The sequence below is a fragment of the Genypterus blacodes genome, unplaced genomic scaffold (genome assembly GCF_046128005.1).
Source record: "Genypterus blacodes isolate CSIRO-AG114 ecotype Tasmania unplaced genomic scaffold, CSIRO-AGI_Gbla_v1 ptg000118l_1, whole genome shotgun sequence".
In the NCBI taxonomy this organism is placed as follows: Eukaryota; Metazoa; Chordata; class Actinopteri; order Ophidiiformes; family Ophidiidae; genus Genypterus; species Genypterus blacodes.
The window spans coordinates 153,553-170,792 of record NW_027466921.1 but is presented as its reverse complement, the minus strand read 5'-3'; the positions used below and the strand labels follow the sequence as shown (position 1 = coordinate 170,792).

Below are 17,240 nucleotides of genomic sequence, written 5' to 3'. Positions count from 1 at the left end.
ACCCAGCACTCAAAATACCAAATCCATCCGTCCTTTATGTTGCCCGAATATATTATATTTCACCTTTGAGTCGCAGAATGACATTTGGGAGCATAAAGCCGACTATTGTGGGTCCTGTTTTCGCTCCCTGCTCGGGAACAGAAGGGGATACACTGTCTTCGCTGAAAAAGTTTGAAATGTGAAGAAGTCAAAGTCCGTCTTCAAGAATGCTGGGAAAAGTCCTTGATCACTTCCTGAGCAGGAACAATCCGCCCTTTGAGCGGCGCTGAACGGGCGACAAATGTGTTTGGTCATATGTCTCAGACCGCTCGCGTGTGTGTGTGCGTGCGTGCGTGCGTGCGTGTGTGTGTGTGTGTGTGTGTGTATCCATCCACTTATGCTGTTTGGTAGCACACGAGTCATGCATTCCTTTGTCTGATAACGTATGTGAGTAGCGGCACCCATCTCTCCGTTTTAACCCATTCTTACCTCATATGTTTCCCACAAAATAAGTGTTAACAATTTGATTTAACAACTTTCATGGGTCAGTGAGTGGTCGGGGGTTAAACTGCTCTTCCATCGCTACTGACTGAACATTTCAAATCCACCCCCTTCAATCAGACATCTGTTGAGGTAATAGGAACCATCTTTCTCTCTCCCTCTCTCTCGTTTGCTGTCTCTCTCACTCCCTGGCTTTAATGAGCTCATGGCTGCCTTTGGAGGGCATCACAATGAGATAATACTTGTTTGTCTTGTCTGCGTCCGTGTCCGCGCTGAATGCTCGCGCCTCGTGCATTTCAATTTGCTGCTCTCGGCTCTTTAACGCCGAATGTGATTCCCCTCCCGGTAATGCGACTAAGTTGATGAGCGGGGGAATGTTAAAGTCCACTCACACTCCGAAACCTGCTCGGGACCGACAAGTGATAGCTAGTCCGTCCTGTGGCCTGGCACTTGTAGATCAGAGACGTCCCTGTCTCGCTCATAGGATCAGGGCTGAAGTATTTATTATTATTATTTATTCAGTGTATCTCTTTGTCTGTATCGCTCACTCACTCACTTTATAATTCATATTGACCACATCTTTGCAGGCTTCAGATCCTCTTACAGGATCTGGACGAGAGTTTAGTATTTATTTTATTATAACATTGTAACATTATCATCTCCTTCGTCTCTGTCTAACCTGTTTCTCTTCCCATCTGCGGCTCCTGTTGCACTCCGCTCGGGCAGAGGGAATGTTTCTGTCTGCAGGGTTTCCCTTGTTGTCGAGTGTGAAGCCCCCTGAGATACTTGGCTGTACAAATAAATATGACTGGACTCGGCTACAACAAGAACAGGAGAGTCCCGATAACACACTGATTCCAACATAAGCAGATTACAAAGAGAGAGTGTTGATGTGCAACATGAAATGGCCGATTCATACACATAGATGCGCCTAAGACCCATTTTGGTTTGGACTCATGCTGCTGTGATCGCATGATTTAGTCCTTTACAGCAGCCAGAGCCCCTTGATGATCCACAAGCCCACACATATGGTCGGTAATTATAGGCTAATTAATGTGACGTGCACTCGCAGTGTGTTTACCTTCTGCTTTTGCTTCCAAAACGCATTCAAAATGTCAGCGTGTCCCCTCTTCCTCTCGTCCCTCCCTCTCTGTCCCTCTGCCACTCTGCAGGCTCTTCACGCTTGTTAAAGATCGCGATTGCTTGCGTCTCACAGTCCAGAAGGGCAGAGCGGCAACGGCGCTCCGTCGTATTGCGGAGGTGATCTTAAGAGTGGAAAAGAAGCCGCTCTGTGAGGCTTCAGAGGTCCGATTAAGGACATTTCGCCCTCTCTTCTCTTTGTCGTCGGCCCTTAGAAGTGGCCTAAATTTACCTCCAAGTCTGTTATTGGCTGTGTGGATCGTCTGTTCCTCTTTTTGCGTGTGTGTAAACTATCTGTGAACTGAAGCAGATGGTGTCGATTATTCTAACTGTTTCTTGTGCGGGGGAATACAGTCAATGGAACATATTAGGCAGTATGTTATTGATCAGAGATATTTACCTGAACCAAATGTGTTGCTCTCTAACACACACACGCACACACACAAACACACACACACACACACACACACACACACACACACACACACACACACACACACACAGCCCCCTCTGTGTCTCTGCTCCCACTTAAATTGCGGCTGTGTGACTCCTGGTTAATGGGTCGTGCCTGACCGTCCCCAGATGAATGGAGGTTTTTCACTGCAGCACTGTTTGGCTTTGTCTGGCACATAACAGGCCGACTCTGGCTCTGGAGGGTTTTCGGGGTGGGGTGGTGGGGTGGGGGAAACGGGGGTGCGTTTGGCTCCATCGGCCCCTTTCAGGCTCGGACCTCATCCCTCCAATAGACATCAAATAGGTTCCGAGTCGGACTGCAGCCGAGTCCTTGGATGCCTGCGTGTTTTCGACAGATGCGTCTGGCACGATCAAACCCTCCCAACTCCTGCTGCCTCCAAACCAAACCCCCCCCCCCCGCCGAAGGACAATTTTATTGAAGTTTGGCTTTCGATTTGAACACTTTGGCCGGATTTCTATCACGTCTGCCGCATTTATAGGATACACTGGATCCACGTGAGGCCAATCATGGATTCACCAACACTGCTCAAGCCCATGTTAGTAATAAGTATCACATGTGTCCTCTCTCTCTCTCTCTCTCTCTCTCTCTCTCTCTCTCTCTCTCTCTCTCTCTATGCATTTCAACTGACGCATCCATAGATGGCAGCATACATCCAAATGAGCTTGAACCTCATGCTTTGTTGTTGCCCCTTACATGGCAGGAGTAACGCCCCACCCCTCACTACCACCACCACTCCTACTACTACTAACCTCCACATCTAGTATCTCCCGTCCAGATCACAGCTGCGTCTCGGGGGGGCTTGTTGCGTCTGATTCAGAGGATGTTATCCACAGTGGGGGGGGGGGGGGGGGATGTGGTAATAGGAAATGGCTATCGCTCCTCTCCCGTCTAATCTATATGTTATGGCTGGGGTCACACATGCGGTCATCAGATTGCAAGCGTGTGTGGGAGGAGGCTGGGTTACAGTAGATTAAGGATAAAGTGGACTGGAGGAGTGGCACGCCGTCGCTCTGCTATCAGGATTTATGGATCTGAAGTCTTAACATTCATCTCCTGCCTACAGACTGTTTTTTTCCGCAGTTTCGCTTTTGCTCCCCGGCTGGACTTTGGAATTTATCTGTTCCGCAGCAGAGAATGTGGAATACAACGTTTCACATGTAAGACTTGGAACAGGCCAAACTTTTCTCGCCCTCCCCTTTTCGCGGCCTCGGAATAAATGTCTTACCGTGAATGAATTTGCGTCTTAACCTTTTTTTCACCTCAGCGTGGGGGAAGATTTTCAAGCAATTTGGCTGCGTCTCAAAGGAACACGAGCAGATTGAAATGTAGATATGCTGGAATACAAATTGCAAACAAACACACAAAGGCATAAAAGGATCCTCATCTCCAGTGAGCTATGTGCAATATGTATTTTCTAATCCTGCCGAGGTGTGAACAGAGCCGGTTTACCTCAGAGGCTCGCTACAGAGACGGCTCATATCTCAGAGGAAAGCGCAGCGTCCCTGATAGATCGTTAGAACACACACGCACCTTAAATAACCCCTAAGTATCATCGCTCATTCTTTGAATCTCTGATCTGTGTTCTTAAACTCTGTCCCTTAGATCCCCAGTAGTGCAGTGTGTGCGTGTGTGTGCGTGCGCGGATGTTTAAAGTTCGCCGAGGAGCTAATTGCCGTGGTTTTCTTGCTGTAGTTTACATCCCCAGAGCTGGCGAGCCGCGTTTTTACTGGTAGTCTCCAGCCATGCAGACAATATCCTGGGCTGTCAGACAAAGCAGAGCTGTTATCAGCACAGGGAGCTGCCCGAGAGTGCGTGCGTTTGTGTGTGTCAGTGTGTGTGTGTGAGTTTATGTGAGCTACGGAGTGCAGGCAAGCCTGTCGTACTAAGACAGCACCACTTCTGGTCTCTAGTCCCATCTGGAACACGTTAATCCAGCAAGAATACTCATCTCTCTCTCTCTCTCTCTCTCTCTCTCTTTCCCTCTCCCTTTCTCTCCCTCCCTCCCTCCCTCTCACTCTCTCCCTCTCTCTCGCTCCCTCACTCTGCCTGTATCTGCGGTTCACGCGGCCAGGTCCAGTCAGGAAGCCCAAATATGTGGAGAGCCCTCGCGTTCCCTCTGATGCCATCGTCTCAGCGCTGAGGAAGGTCGCCGATAACAAGGAATCCTCCCACCATGGTGAGTTTTGCTCTCTCTCCTCTTTATCTTGCCGTCGCCGGGACTCAAACAAACTGCCTTTGACAGCACACGGCACATGTCAGCCGGCGGGATTCACAACTTTGCCCTCGCTCGGCCATCCGTCTCCACGGCTGTGTGTTATATATCTGCGAGCCTGTGTGTGTGTGTGTGTGTGTGTATGTGTGGGGTGGAGGGCAGCGCTGGATCCTGCATGACTGCTCCATGTAAGTACCCACAGCACATGAGTCCTGCTCCTGCGTGTTTCTCCTTATACAAACACGGCACAGTGCCCTGGTCGACTCTAAAGTGTGTGTTTAGATTACAGAGGAGTCACTTTTCCACTCGGCAGGAGTGTTTTTGCAGACTAAAGCCCCGGGGATTGTTTGAGCCGTCTTCCAAATCAACACCACAGTCTTTAATTTCTCATTGTGTCTCTCTCTCTGTCGCCACATTTCGCTGCTCTCCGCTCCTGCTCGCGGTGTGTGTGTGTGTGTGCGCGCGTGTGTGTGTGTGTGGGGTAATGTTTCGTCTCTGTTTTGACTCCCAGAGCAGCAGCGAGAGCTCAAATTCCTCCCATACGCGCAAAATGAAGTTGTTCCTCTGCGTTATCTTTAGCAGAAGACAGCCAGGCAGAGTTACCCTCTCATTGTGCGCCGCTCACACAAGCAGACGCTCGTATCCTGGTCACTGTTAACCGTTACATACCGAGGCACGTGGGTGTGTCTGACAGCCAGCTGGCACCGGCCGCTGTTTACACTGGGCTACCAGCATAGAAGGGACACTATATAAATGTTATGTTACGCCAAAGCGGCATCCTGACAGCGATAGTAAGTTAATTCTATATTCCCAGAAAGAGGATTATGAGAGTTTGGCCCGAGAGGGAATGAATCTCCGCGTCGAGCGTCGGGGCTCCGTCACGGCCGCAGCCAGAATCCAACCCTGCTGTTGATTTCATGAGTTATTTTCCCTTGTTCACCCCACCAGCCCTCCACCATCCTCCGGGGACTCTGCCTCTCTTCTCTCACACACGCGCACACACACACACACACAAGTACACACACACATATACCGCCGCTGTCAGAGGAGCAGCCGTGCCAAAGCGTTTCTCCTTCGCTTTGCAATTCAGAGTGCAGGGGAGAGAGAGAAAAAAAAGCGACGCTCAAGGTTAGCGGACGGCCTTTTCTGCTTTTTCAGATCGAAAACAGAGCGTCCTTGTGTTTACAGATGGGCCCTTGTGGTTGTTTTAACCCGGCGAGCTCGATGCAGCTTCCACTCCAATTTCATCCTGAGCTAATCCAACACACTCCACAGTTGATATGCCGGCCCCAAATATCTCACAACTGTGTGACAGATCGAGCAGCGGTGCCTCCACACTAATCCTGCTGCTGCCACCTCACACTGTGGGAATCAAACTATCCATCTGCCACTGTGAGAAATGGGGAAAAAGCCTGTGATTATAGATCTATAGATCTTTACATCTTCTGGGGGCTGCAGCCAGAGTCGATTTGCTTGTCGAAAATCATCTGTCATGATTTGCCTCTCTGGCTTCGCTCCCCGCCTCAGCACATGACGTGCATGTGTTCCCGAAATTCGATTCAGCTCTTTCAGAATGTAAGAAAAATCCGCTGTAAGATCACGCCGGTCTGCGCCGAGAGTCCGCCAGGAAAAATAGCCGACTCTCTCCCCGCTGACATGGTGATCCGGCTGGAAGAAATGTGCCGCTGAGAAATTACACCGACGTGAGGAATGAGCCAACTTATTCCACTAATGGCATCAAATCATGTGTAATTATGCAGTGTGTTAAAACCGGCCTAACGACGGCTAATTGCAGCCGCCCCAGCTGTAATTGTATAAGACGGCCGGCATTGCGCTGACGCACAAACACACATTCACGCATGCACCCGTATATGTTGTCCCTCTGACAAACACACACACACACACACATACGGGAGCCGCCGTTTATTTGATGTTACAAATTACAGTCACATCGCTCAGGTCACTTCAGTGTCGCACGCCTTCGTCTTCACACAGAGATGAATATGAATGTGTGTGATGTCGCAGGTAAGGAGGACGTGGTGCCGGCTGCGTCGTCGTAATGAGAACGTGTTCCACTTCACAGAGAGTAAACAGTGCCGGCCTCTTAAACCTCCCCAGAGGACGCCGGTGTTTTGTGACATTGCAGCTTTTGCATCAAGGTCAGCATCGGAATGTTGACACAGAGCGCTCGCAAGGAATCTGAGTCAGGAAATCTGCTGGTTAAGTTCACAAGAGTTGAGATGGAGGGAGTTTTTGAGGAGATGTTTGTGTGTGTGCGTGTGTTTGTGTGTTGTAGACGTCTGAGCTGTTGTCTGGCTTGGTTCAGGGCTTCAGTAGTGGGAGATGTGCAGCTTGAGCGCAGCTGAGGTTGTTTTGTGGGGATTGTTTTCTGCGGTGACCCCGAGGTGTCTAACACAGTGAATGTCATTCTGAAGGTGTTTTTGTGTTTCCTTGTGACGCCACATGTGGAGTCTGAAAGCGCCCGATTGTGTTTTAGATTCGTCTCCAGGCTCCCTGCTGCTTTCTGTTATGAAACGACCGTGGGCTAAGAAAGGAAACAGACATTTGACCGGGGCGGCATCTCTGTCTTTGAGGAAGGATACGGTTTCTTGCGGGCCACAGTGCGTGCGTGCGTGTGTATGTCGTGCAATGTGTGGCTTCATTGTGTGTGTGTGTGTGTGTGTGTGTGTGTGTGTGTGTGTGTGTGTGTGTGTGTGTGTGTGTGTGTGTGTGTGTGTGTGTGTGTGTGTGTTTGCGTGTTTGCGTGCACGGGTGCTTCTCCGGCAGCCCAGTGGTCAGGGTTGTCTCAGCTGTGGTGTCAGAGCTCTGTCCCTGTCAATCACAGGCAAGCCACTGGTCCCCTCCTTTCCCACCATGGTGCTGGAGTGAACTCCTCCCTCCACATTACAGCTCTTAACACCTTTGTCTCTGATTTAGATGTCAGTGCTTTAGATGTGGCGGATATAACCAGCTGACATGGACCTTAGCGGACACTCACTCACCTTTTTGGACAGGGACGGTACAGATCGGCCTTTAGAGACGCAGCCTCGATTACTATTTCATTCCTGTAGCCTTATTTGACTGAAGCAGATATGAAGAGCTGTAATTATATTTAGGTGATGTGTATTCCTTTGTCGACGTCTTTAATCAACAGCCGAGTGTCCCCTTGTTTAAAAATGAAGCTTTATTAATCTGCTGCTCATCTGCTGAGGAATCCTCACAGCTCAGCCGCCGCGTCCCACAGGGCCGAGTCGCTTCATGAACAAGCTTTACTCGAGCTCATTGATCAAATTATTCATGAAACACCATCTGTACTCGACGTTACAACAACAATAGCAACAGCCAGCATGTGGCAAAAAGCCGCCGCGTCATTCAAAAACCTCCTCCCTCCCCCCCAGCAGCCAGACACCCATCTTACACGCAGATATGATCAACGCCCTCACCTTAATGTGCTGTAACGTCTCTCCGCTCCATCTGTGCGTGCGCCAGAGCGTTCTTGTTTGCTCTCAACGCCGGAATGTGCAGTCGGAGCGCCCGGCTTGCTTCAGGGGGCCACGTCACCCTGTTTCCCTGAATGCAAATTGGGAAACCGGGGATGTATGTTCTCATCCAGGGTTCATTAAACGTGCTCCACTGTTGTGGTAATGAAACTCCAGCTGCTAATGAACGCCGCCTGGATTGTTTTCCTGGCACTGAGCGAGCCGAGGCAGTTCTGTGGAGCCAGTCTGTTCATGGACTCCCCCTCCCATGGCTTCCTCCTCCTCCTCCTCCTCCTCCTCCTTTCCAACACCGTGAACACTGCCATTCCACACCTGCTCATAAACCTCCTTAGGTAGAAGGTTATGATGTTGTTGTGTTCTCGCCTCCATTTCCGTGCTGTTGCAGGGATCGCAAAGTGGTTCCATCTCCTTCGTGTCTCCCAGGCAGACATGTGAGGGCCAATCAGCTGTGTAAGATGATTAGCAGTGGAAGCTTCAATCCAAGGAGGGATGTTTGGTTTATTATCTCAAAGTGTTTCCTGGCAAAGCATTTACTGACCAACAGGAGTTCACAAAAGAGGAACACAATCAAAACCACAGTAGGGCCCCATTCACACCAAAAATACCTAAACTGCATGTATTTGGAGGAAGAAACACACACACACACACACACACACACAGGGAGAACAGGCAAACTCCACACAGAAAGGCCCAAGCTGGAAGTTGTAAGTCTAAGCTGGATCCTGAACCCTGACTGGCTTTAATAGGCCTGAAAAAAACATGTTGAATAAATAAAAGATGTGTTTCCCGTTTCCTGCCCACAATCGTCTGGATTGATCATATTTACTACTTTGTGAACTGCCAGTAATGATGACTTCTTTATGGGTGGATCCTCCTGACCTGTTGCTCCAGACTACACCAGTTTAAGCTTTTTAATAAGTTGTTATTTATATGTGTGACTAAGCTGCAGAATGGAGCCAGCATGCATTCTGATGCCATTGCAGTCGAGCGTCTGTCGGATGTTTGATGTTCTCCCCGCATAAATTACGGCTTCAAATGAAGTGATAGTCCCATAGGAAAAATTGATTTGTGATGTTTGAAAACCACCCACTCATGCACTGATACCATCAAGAGGTGCCATGCTGTATCATCCCACTGGTTAGTGGGGAGTAGGGCTTAACAACCGCACTGGATGTTGTGCTTTGCTTCAGACTCTTGGCTTTTCGGACCAAAAGGTTCAGAACTAAATTAGAGACTCCCAGGATCTGCTCAGAGTTGCAAGTACAGGGCTCCTTCGTTCAGCTCCACGCTCACATTTGCTTCAAGCTCTGCGAATAGACGAGTAATTATAGCAAGTGAACCGTGCGACGACGCAACATAGCACAACAGACGATGTCTCATCCAGAGAGACAATGCTGTCGTCTGACGTCTCCGGCGAAGACATCACTGAGGCTCTGATGTTGACAGTAGTGGAGCTCAGTGGTCGCCCGTCCCAGAATGGCACCCATTGTTACTGCTACATCTGCTTTGATTGTTGTGAGCCTTGTTTTTTGTAGCACTGTTTCACATTATGAATAGTTGCATCTATCCAATCAGTGATGTTTGGCCACCACGAGAGACGACCCACCCTGGAGTTGGCAATGGTGCAGCAACCAAAATGGCTCCTGGTGCCTGTGTTTAGGCTCAGAGTGTCTGCAAAAGCTGAAGATTAGGTAGTTTAGATCGAAAAGTAAGTAGATTCTGCATCAGAGAATCAGTCTTAATGGTTAAACTCAACACACCTTGAGCTTATAATCACCAGGTAGATTGGTGTGAATGTATCTTCATTGATATTCATTGATGATCGCACCGCAGATTCTATTAAAAAGGACGCATGAGGATAAAAAACATAATTAAGTGCAGGTCTGAGTTATATAAAATGGAAAAACCAGCAGGCTTTTTACTTCATGTGAGCCACATGGAGCCTGTGTCGTGCTGTTGAGATTCTTATGTAACACAGGCGGTTATAGTCGGTGGTAATGGCGGCACAGATTGAGCAGTAAGTGGTAAACAACAAGTGCCCTTGGAGGATTTTCACTTGAAGACAATGTGCGAACATCGCTGTGAAAAGCAAAGTGCAGTACTTCAGCAGCATGTAACTCACCTGCGCTGATTACAGGCTTTTTTCACTGTTATCACATGAATTTTCGCCCCGCTTGAATTAATACCACGTTGCCACTCAGACTGAGGGGCGAAAATTCATTTCCAAGGATAGGTCAGGCTTTCATACCTCGGCTCGCACTTTAATGTGACTAATAAAGCGCCTCGGTGAAGACCGTCTCTGGAGCTCATAACACTTTCATCCCGCGTGTCGCAGCTTTCAATGGGACCTCAGCCGGCGCCTGGTCACCCTTTGTCCACCGGCCCACCAGAAGGGACGGTTACATTGCGACGGATTCAATTTCAACCGCGTCATTATAATTATAGGGCTTAAAATGGACTTCTCTCAGCTGATGTGCAGTCTTTTTTCCTCTTGGATGCGTCGTCATGTGAAGTCTGGCTCGCAGCTTGTTGGATACTGTTAATTGTGCGGCCCAAACGTGACTTAAAGGACTTGAGGAGCGGATCACAATTAAGTGTTGGAAATCACTGTTTACTCTCGACTGTAGAGACGTCTCACACTTCCATCTGTTTATCCGCCGCGCGGTAATGAGGAGGAACTTTGCCGCTCGGATTTACTTTCATTTGTTGTCATAGAAACTATATTAGACTCCTCCATTTCATACTTAATGTGCATATTTACTTTCATTACAGGTATTTTGCGGGTAATAAATGCAACCAGCTGTCAAACTGCGAGTGCATCACCACAGCAGGAAGTACGGAGCGCCCTGCTGTAACCCCAATTTCCCTTAGCATGCACAATTTATCACTTTCTACTCAGGCTGGAGATTGTTAGCAAATTATATTGGGTGCCTATTTTTATTAACAGCACTGCTCTACACACTCCTGCATATACTGTATATGCGATTCCAATTACAACCCCCCCTGAACTCGATGTAAGAGTCATATTGCAGTGTGTCTCATCGCTCCAGTAACAGGTTATTATAATTTCATGTGACAATTGGCTGTAATGTTCACCTCCGGCCAAAGGCTTTGCCAGAGGAAGCAGGCTCACACATTCACACCCTTTTATAGTCTCCTAATCTGGGCAGTAACAGAGTTGCATCATGACTGGACTTGTCACTGTACTATGTGTGTGTGTGTGTGTGTGTGCGAGAAAGAGAATGGACGCACACATTTTTGCGTGGTTACGCTGCCTGCAGGCCGGCGGGTCTGGCTGGTGTTGGGGCGCACCATCAGGCTATCTTGAGAGGCAGGTGGACCACTTACAGTCAGGAAGTGCTGCAGCGCTGATAGGGCGCTTAATGACTGAAACCAGAGCAGCCATCTTTCATGCTCCCTTCCTCAGCCAGACGCTTTGAGAGAGGAGCGTGTGTTACTTTTAATGTAACACACGCCATGACGCACTCTCATCAAGTTTCTCAGATGGAATGGTGTGTGTGTTGTGCTTGATTTGATTTACGGTTACATTTTGTAAACTTGAGTTCCCTAAGTGTGCCACGCCAGAGCTTTAAAATGACATGAGATTTAATGATGTTGTTCAAGGTGAGAGCGTGCGGTTTGCGGGATGAGACAGAACGATAATATGGGGTGTATGGCCCAGAGCGAGAGAGCCAGTTACCACCGCCATACAAACACTCACAGCAAACTGACAATTATTGGAATAGGCCACCAAAGAACTGTCACAGTGGATCACATTTTGCCATTATTGAGCGTCTGTCAGTTCTTGGATTTCCAACACAGCTAAGTTACACAATATTTAGTTCCTCTTCATACTTCTAAGGCCGTTGTAGGTCAAGCTACCATAGAAAACGCTAAATAGTTGAATACATTACATTTACATTACATTACGATCATTTAGCAGACGCTTTTATCCAAAGCGACTTACATTTCATTACCACCCTTCGCAGAGGGGGGAGCAATTGAGGGTTCGGTGCCTTGCTCAGGGGCACCTCGGCAGGGGCTCGAACCGGCGACCCTCCGGTTCCCAAGCGGAAGCTCTACCCACTGAGCCACTGCCTCCCTTTGTACCAACTTCACAAGTGAAAAATAACGTGAACATAATCTATTTTCCTTTTCTGGGCGTCTGTCATGGTGATGGTTGGTATGACAGCAGTGTTACTGACAAAGGACTGTATAACAGTTAAGGATGATGAATTTGTGATGACAACATGCTTCAAACTATTTCCAAGGTTAACCAGGTGCACTTGGCAAGTCCAGGGTAGGAAATTATCTATATTTTATGGGGTTATTTTTCACCTCACTCAATGGAAGTTGGGGGCATTTGAGGCACAAATTTAACGCTTTAACAGATTGAAATAATAACTCATTAATCTAAACAGCATAAATAATACAACCAGTAATTGTTTACTGTAATTGAGCCTGGCACAGGTTTACCCCAGACCCTTCCCTCTCTAGGATCTGCTCCAGCTGGATGGCGTACAGATCCGTGTAATCCACCATCTCTGGCTCCTTATCCAGACAAACTGAGCCGAAAGATCAGAGAGTTTGTTTCCACATCAAAAAAAGAGAGCTATTTATTACATCAGAAGACAATGCCTCAAGGGCAACCGGCCACAAGTGGTTTGTAGAGTTCATCTTAACGATTTTCTTCTGTAAGAACATGCTCATCTTCTCCTTCAAGACATAATTCATAATTTGGCATTCCGTCTCATTGATTCAGTACAATTATGAATTCATGTATATGGGTTGTTATGTTTCAGTCTGCAATAGTAATAGGGGCTTTTTTTATTCTTTGAGATTTTATGCGGAAGAAAGTAAAATATTGGGACATTTATTTGTTTTGCCCATTGTTATTCTTAACCTACAGTGACATATTTTTCAATTTTGTTGTGACAAACAAGCTTTGACTGATACACAGAGATAATGTTCCCATAGCTTTGCTGCATTTACAGTTGTGCAGGTCGCAGTGTCTCTCTGAGAAACTATGACAGAAATATTCAAGACAGTTTTGGGACAGCTGCCAGTGAATAACCTGCAGTTGTAGCCTGCAGCCCTCAGTGTGTGTGTGTGTGTGTGTGTGTGTGCTCACCAATCTCAAGCATTAGATACTGCCGACGGTTTGACGAAAATCTTGATTAAATCCATCAGCCAACTCTTTATTGCTGCGCACTGACAGGGCCGCTTCATCACTGCGTCTTCCAAATGACTGAAATTCTCCTGTTCCTAATGACCAATCAGCAGCTCCGCTCTGTGATGGGGGGTGTAAAGGGCAGAGATACACACACACACACACACAGCGACACATAGTAAAGGCATTATATCAGTCGATGTGCTTGCGGGTAAGACACAGAGCTCAATCAAACACTGCTGTACTTCAGACTTCCAGATCCATACTAAAGCATTCTGTAAAAGAGCACTCGCACGCTCTTATCATATGGCACTGATGTTCAGATCGCATGACAGTGCTGTAACACATTGCCAGGGGAAGAAAGCTTTAAACAAAAGTGATACACATAAATAAATACATCAGTAAATTAGTATCAAGGCTCAACGGCTCTCCGGTGTTCATGAAGCCTACATTGCCTTCAAGTTCAGAGCTGCATTAAAGAGCGTAAATCAAATGTTTATCATTATAGTAAATGACTCAAAAGGGCACTCGGAGAACAGGAGCAGTCACAATATTTGGTGTAATAATTAAGTGGCTGAAATAGAAGGAAACGATAATAACAAACGTCACATTTTCTGGGGTCTGTCTCCTTAATTAACAGAGATTTGTGCAGGCGACTGAATCAGCATCGCCTCATTAGCAGCCGCGGCGCGTTTGTGCCCATATTTACAGTTCTTCCATTAACGTGTCCCCTGCGCAAGCTTCTGATTCATTCTGCCCCAGTATTATACGTATTGATAGCATTTGAATGGATTTGTTTCCTCCACCTGACACGCAAACAAACCATCAGATACCGGCGCAAAAGTAATCTCCTTTGCAGAGGTAATGACATTTGAATAATGACATTTGAAGCGTTTCCCACACACACAGGCTCCTGCGCCGTCACGTGGCCCCTCGGCGAGGACGTGTGAGGGGCTGAGCGAGGGGCATTTTCATACGCCGACATTCAGTCACGCACCCGTTACAGAACTACAAACCTTCCCAGTGCCTTTTTAATGGGACCCCTGGCAGATATAAATAGAGATCAGCCTATAGAGCGCAGATCTACTCCTGGCTTTGCGTTGGGGGGGGGGGACTTAAGCCAGACGTCTTCAAACGCAGTGAAATGGAAAATAAAGAGCAAAGTTAGAGAGCAAAAGAAGACTCGCTTTGCCATATAAGAGAAGACGGCGGGTTTCTGGAGACTTTTGAGATAGTAAAGCTCATCAGTCAGCTCTCACACACACTCTGTGGGATATTACAATGGCTAAGCCAGAGCCAACATCACCCAGGCCTCCCTTACAAGTTATTGCTTTAAGGTTTCAGCGGGAGAATATATTGTCTGTGTACGGTAATTTAGCGTGCGTCCTGATATGTGCAGCTTAATTTCACTTTGGGGCTGGTCGGTACATTACTCCATTGGACTTGGTGATGTTTAATCAAACGCACTGTCAACATTATTAATAACTGTGGGGGGGGGAGAGTGAAGGAGGGAGAGAGAGTGAAGGAGGGAGAGAGAGAGAGAGAGTGAAGGAGAGAGGGGGAAAAGGTGCTGACGGAGAGCTGCATAATAAGCTTCTGTACCTTCCTCTCTCTCTCTCTCTTTCTCCCTCCCCCCTCTCTCTTTCTCCCTCCCCCGTCTCTCTCTCTGACCTCAGGGAATCTTGTGAATCTGACTTGATTCATTTGTTCCTTTCCACACTTGAGCTACACGCTGCGATGCCGAAAGAATTCTCCCCTCTCCCTGCCTGCTTTGCACGCAGCAGCACAGTTTGACAGCCGGCTCGTCTGATTCGGACGATTGCAGAGGGGGGAAAAAAACAAACAAACACTTAATTCTCCAAACAAGCAATACCAATGAACATTAGAAAATAGATTGCGACCTTTTTTTTGTGCCTTGTTGATAACACTCCAAGCTTGAAATTGCGCTCCCAACAAGTATTGCGGCTCTGGAGTTTAAGGTTGAATTGGATAAAGCCGCCGCCGCCGTCTCATTGATATTCAGCGGCTCCGTGAGTGAGAGCTGTAAACAAGCAGAAAGACCAGCAATTGGCACTCAAGGCGTGTTGCAGAAGGTCTGCACCGCGCACACACGCGCGCACACATGCATTCGCGCACACACTTACTGCTTTCTTAATGATCCTGGACATTCACAAGTATTCAAATTCTTTTAGAACACCCTCACACACACACACACACACACACACACGCACACACACACACTCACACACAAACACAATCCACTACTCTCCTCCCACCCATACACACACACACTCCCCCTCAGTCTCACCCCCTCCTCCCCCTTTCCCCCACCCTTTCCCTGGTCTGCATCACATCAGCAGCAGCTGTGGAGTGCAGCGCAGCGTTTGGGAGCTGAGGCAAGGAGGACAGGGCGGGCAGAGTGGCCCTGTGTGGGCCATCCAGTGCAGAGAGGGAATCGACCCGCTGACGTTGACTCATCTCTCTCCCTCTCTCTCTCTCCTTCTCTCTCTCTCTCTCTCTCTCTCTCCTTCTCTATCTCCTGTAGAGCTCCAAGCAGAGAAGCAGCCAAGCTCCTCCTCTCCTGCCACTCAGGAGCTGATGACAAGGCTGGGCTTCTTACTGGGAGAAGGGATCCCGGGCACGGCGCACATACCTATGGAAGACAAGAATGAAAAGAAGGTATTTCATTTTCTCCCGCCCTCTGTCCAACTCCTCCCCCTCGCCCCCCAACGGCAGCTGCTGGCCGTACTGCAGCACACCGATAGAGATAGAAGATAGAGAGAGAGAGAGAGCAGGAGAAGAGGAGGAAGAGGGATGTGTGACAGTGTGAGAGAAGACTGGATTTATGTTGTGTTTTATTGCGGCTTTGTTAATTTTTGCCCGCCGTGCCGGTTTTTCTTTGGATTGGGACGCTAAAGTGGCAACTCTGGGATCTGCCATCAAACCACGGTAACTGTCACGCTGTTTTGTTTAAGACATTCCAAAGTAAATACTATCTGGGATCAGCTGGAGGAGCTTATGCCGCGAGTGCAAACCGTCTCCGCGGTGATGTGTGAGTCTCCCAGTAACTTAAGTGCTGTTCCGGGAGCTCTTGAGCATGTAACAAGAGTGTACGAGCCCCCCGTCCAGAAATAGAGTTATGTTGGGTCTGAGCTCCGCTAATTAAGCCGGGGCTCTGCGAGGAGTGGAGCGGCGCCCCGGTGCACTTTGTTCATCTCGTGTGTCTCGCACGCATTCTGACACCGGACCGGCAATTTGAGAACCTGTAAGAGGGTCACAAACGCTCCTATGAATCACCTTCATTAGTTGAGATGTCAAAGGAGGAAACAGGGAAGAATGCGAGCAAGCTGGGTTCCACTTTGAGTTTGGCAGTGTGTGTGTGTGTGTGTGTGTGTGTGTGTGTGTGTGTGTGTGTGTGAGAGTGAGAGTGTACTGTATGTGTTTTTATAGCTCAGTCTGCTCATCTGCCATCAATTGACTCATCCTCTGTCCTGCTGTTTCACAACATGACTCAAGCTCAGCATGTTGTTTTTAGTTCTGCCTAAGAGTACATTATTCCGTGTCATTAAGCTGTTAGCTGTTAGGTTGGTATGTATAGTGGCCCGAGCTCTGGGCTGCATCCTTCCCGTGTGGTCGTGTGGTCGATGTGGAGGGTTACTGTTCTTATCCACACAGGCCGAGCTAAAGCCATCGGATTTGACCTCCTATCTTCCGTGACGCAGACAAACTTTTCAGGTGTGGTACTTAAAACCAGGTCAGAGTCCGGATTGCTACCCGCACTCATCACAACACTCCATAAATCGGAGCTGTGGAGGAAGTCGTTCCCGATCACATCCCCCCCGCCCGACATTTTCAAGCCCGTTTGAAACGACGGCCTCTAAATCAAAGCTGCTCTTGCAGTGTGACGCACAGCAAACAGCTTCACCTCGTCTGACTCCGTACGGGCAAAATCGAGAGGACGGATCTCAGACGCCGGTGTGTTTAATACAAGAACACGTTGCAGAAAAGGACAGACTGCGGGGTCATTTGTGTCGCCTTAACTAATCAGGTGTATTGAAATTAAAGACTTAAGTTGAAATGAAGTACATAAATGCTTTTATTGTCTTTCCAGTTTGGCTGAGCTTGTGTTCTTCTCTTTCATTACACTGATTGGGGAGTCAATTCTGTTTAACAGGGCTGTTATGTGTCAGCGTTTGTGATTTATAGTCTAAACATCAGGATATGTAATCAGGAATGAGAAATTGGGAATAAGATGTAATTAAG

The 17,240-nt window shown here is 48.0% G+C and overlaps 1 protein-coding gene across 1 annotated transcript in view; it reads left to right on the top strand.

Annotated features, from left to right (window-relative positions):
• The window catches only part of LOC143009920 (protein TANC1-like), a 91,221-nt gene that overhangs the window by 32,680 nt on the left and 41,301 nt on the right, over positions 1-17,240 (top strand). Inside the window, exons 4-5 of the mRNA XM_076162019.1 lie at positions 4,167-4,271; positions 15,523-15,656. Of these exons, the coding sequence (XP_076018134.1) occupies positions 4,167-4,271; positions 15,523-15,656 (239 nt within the window). The remainder of the gene's footprint in view (positions 1-4,166; positions 4,272-15,522; positions 15,657-17,240) is intronic.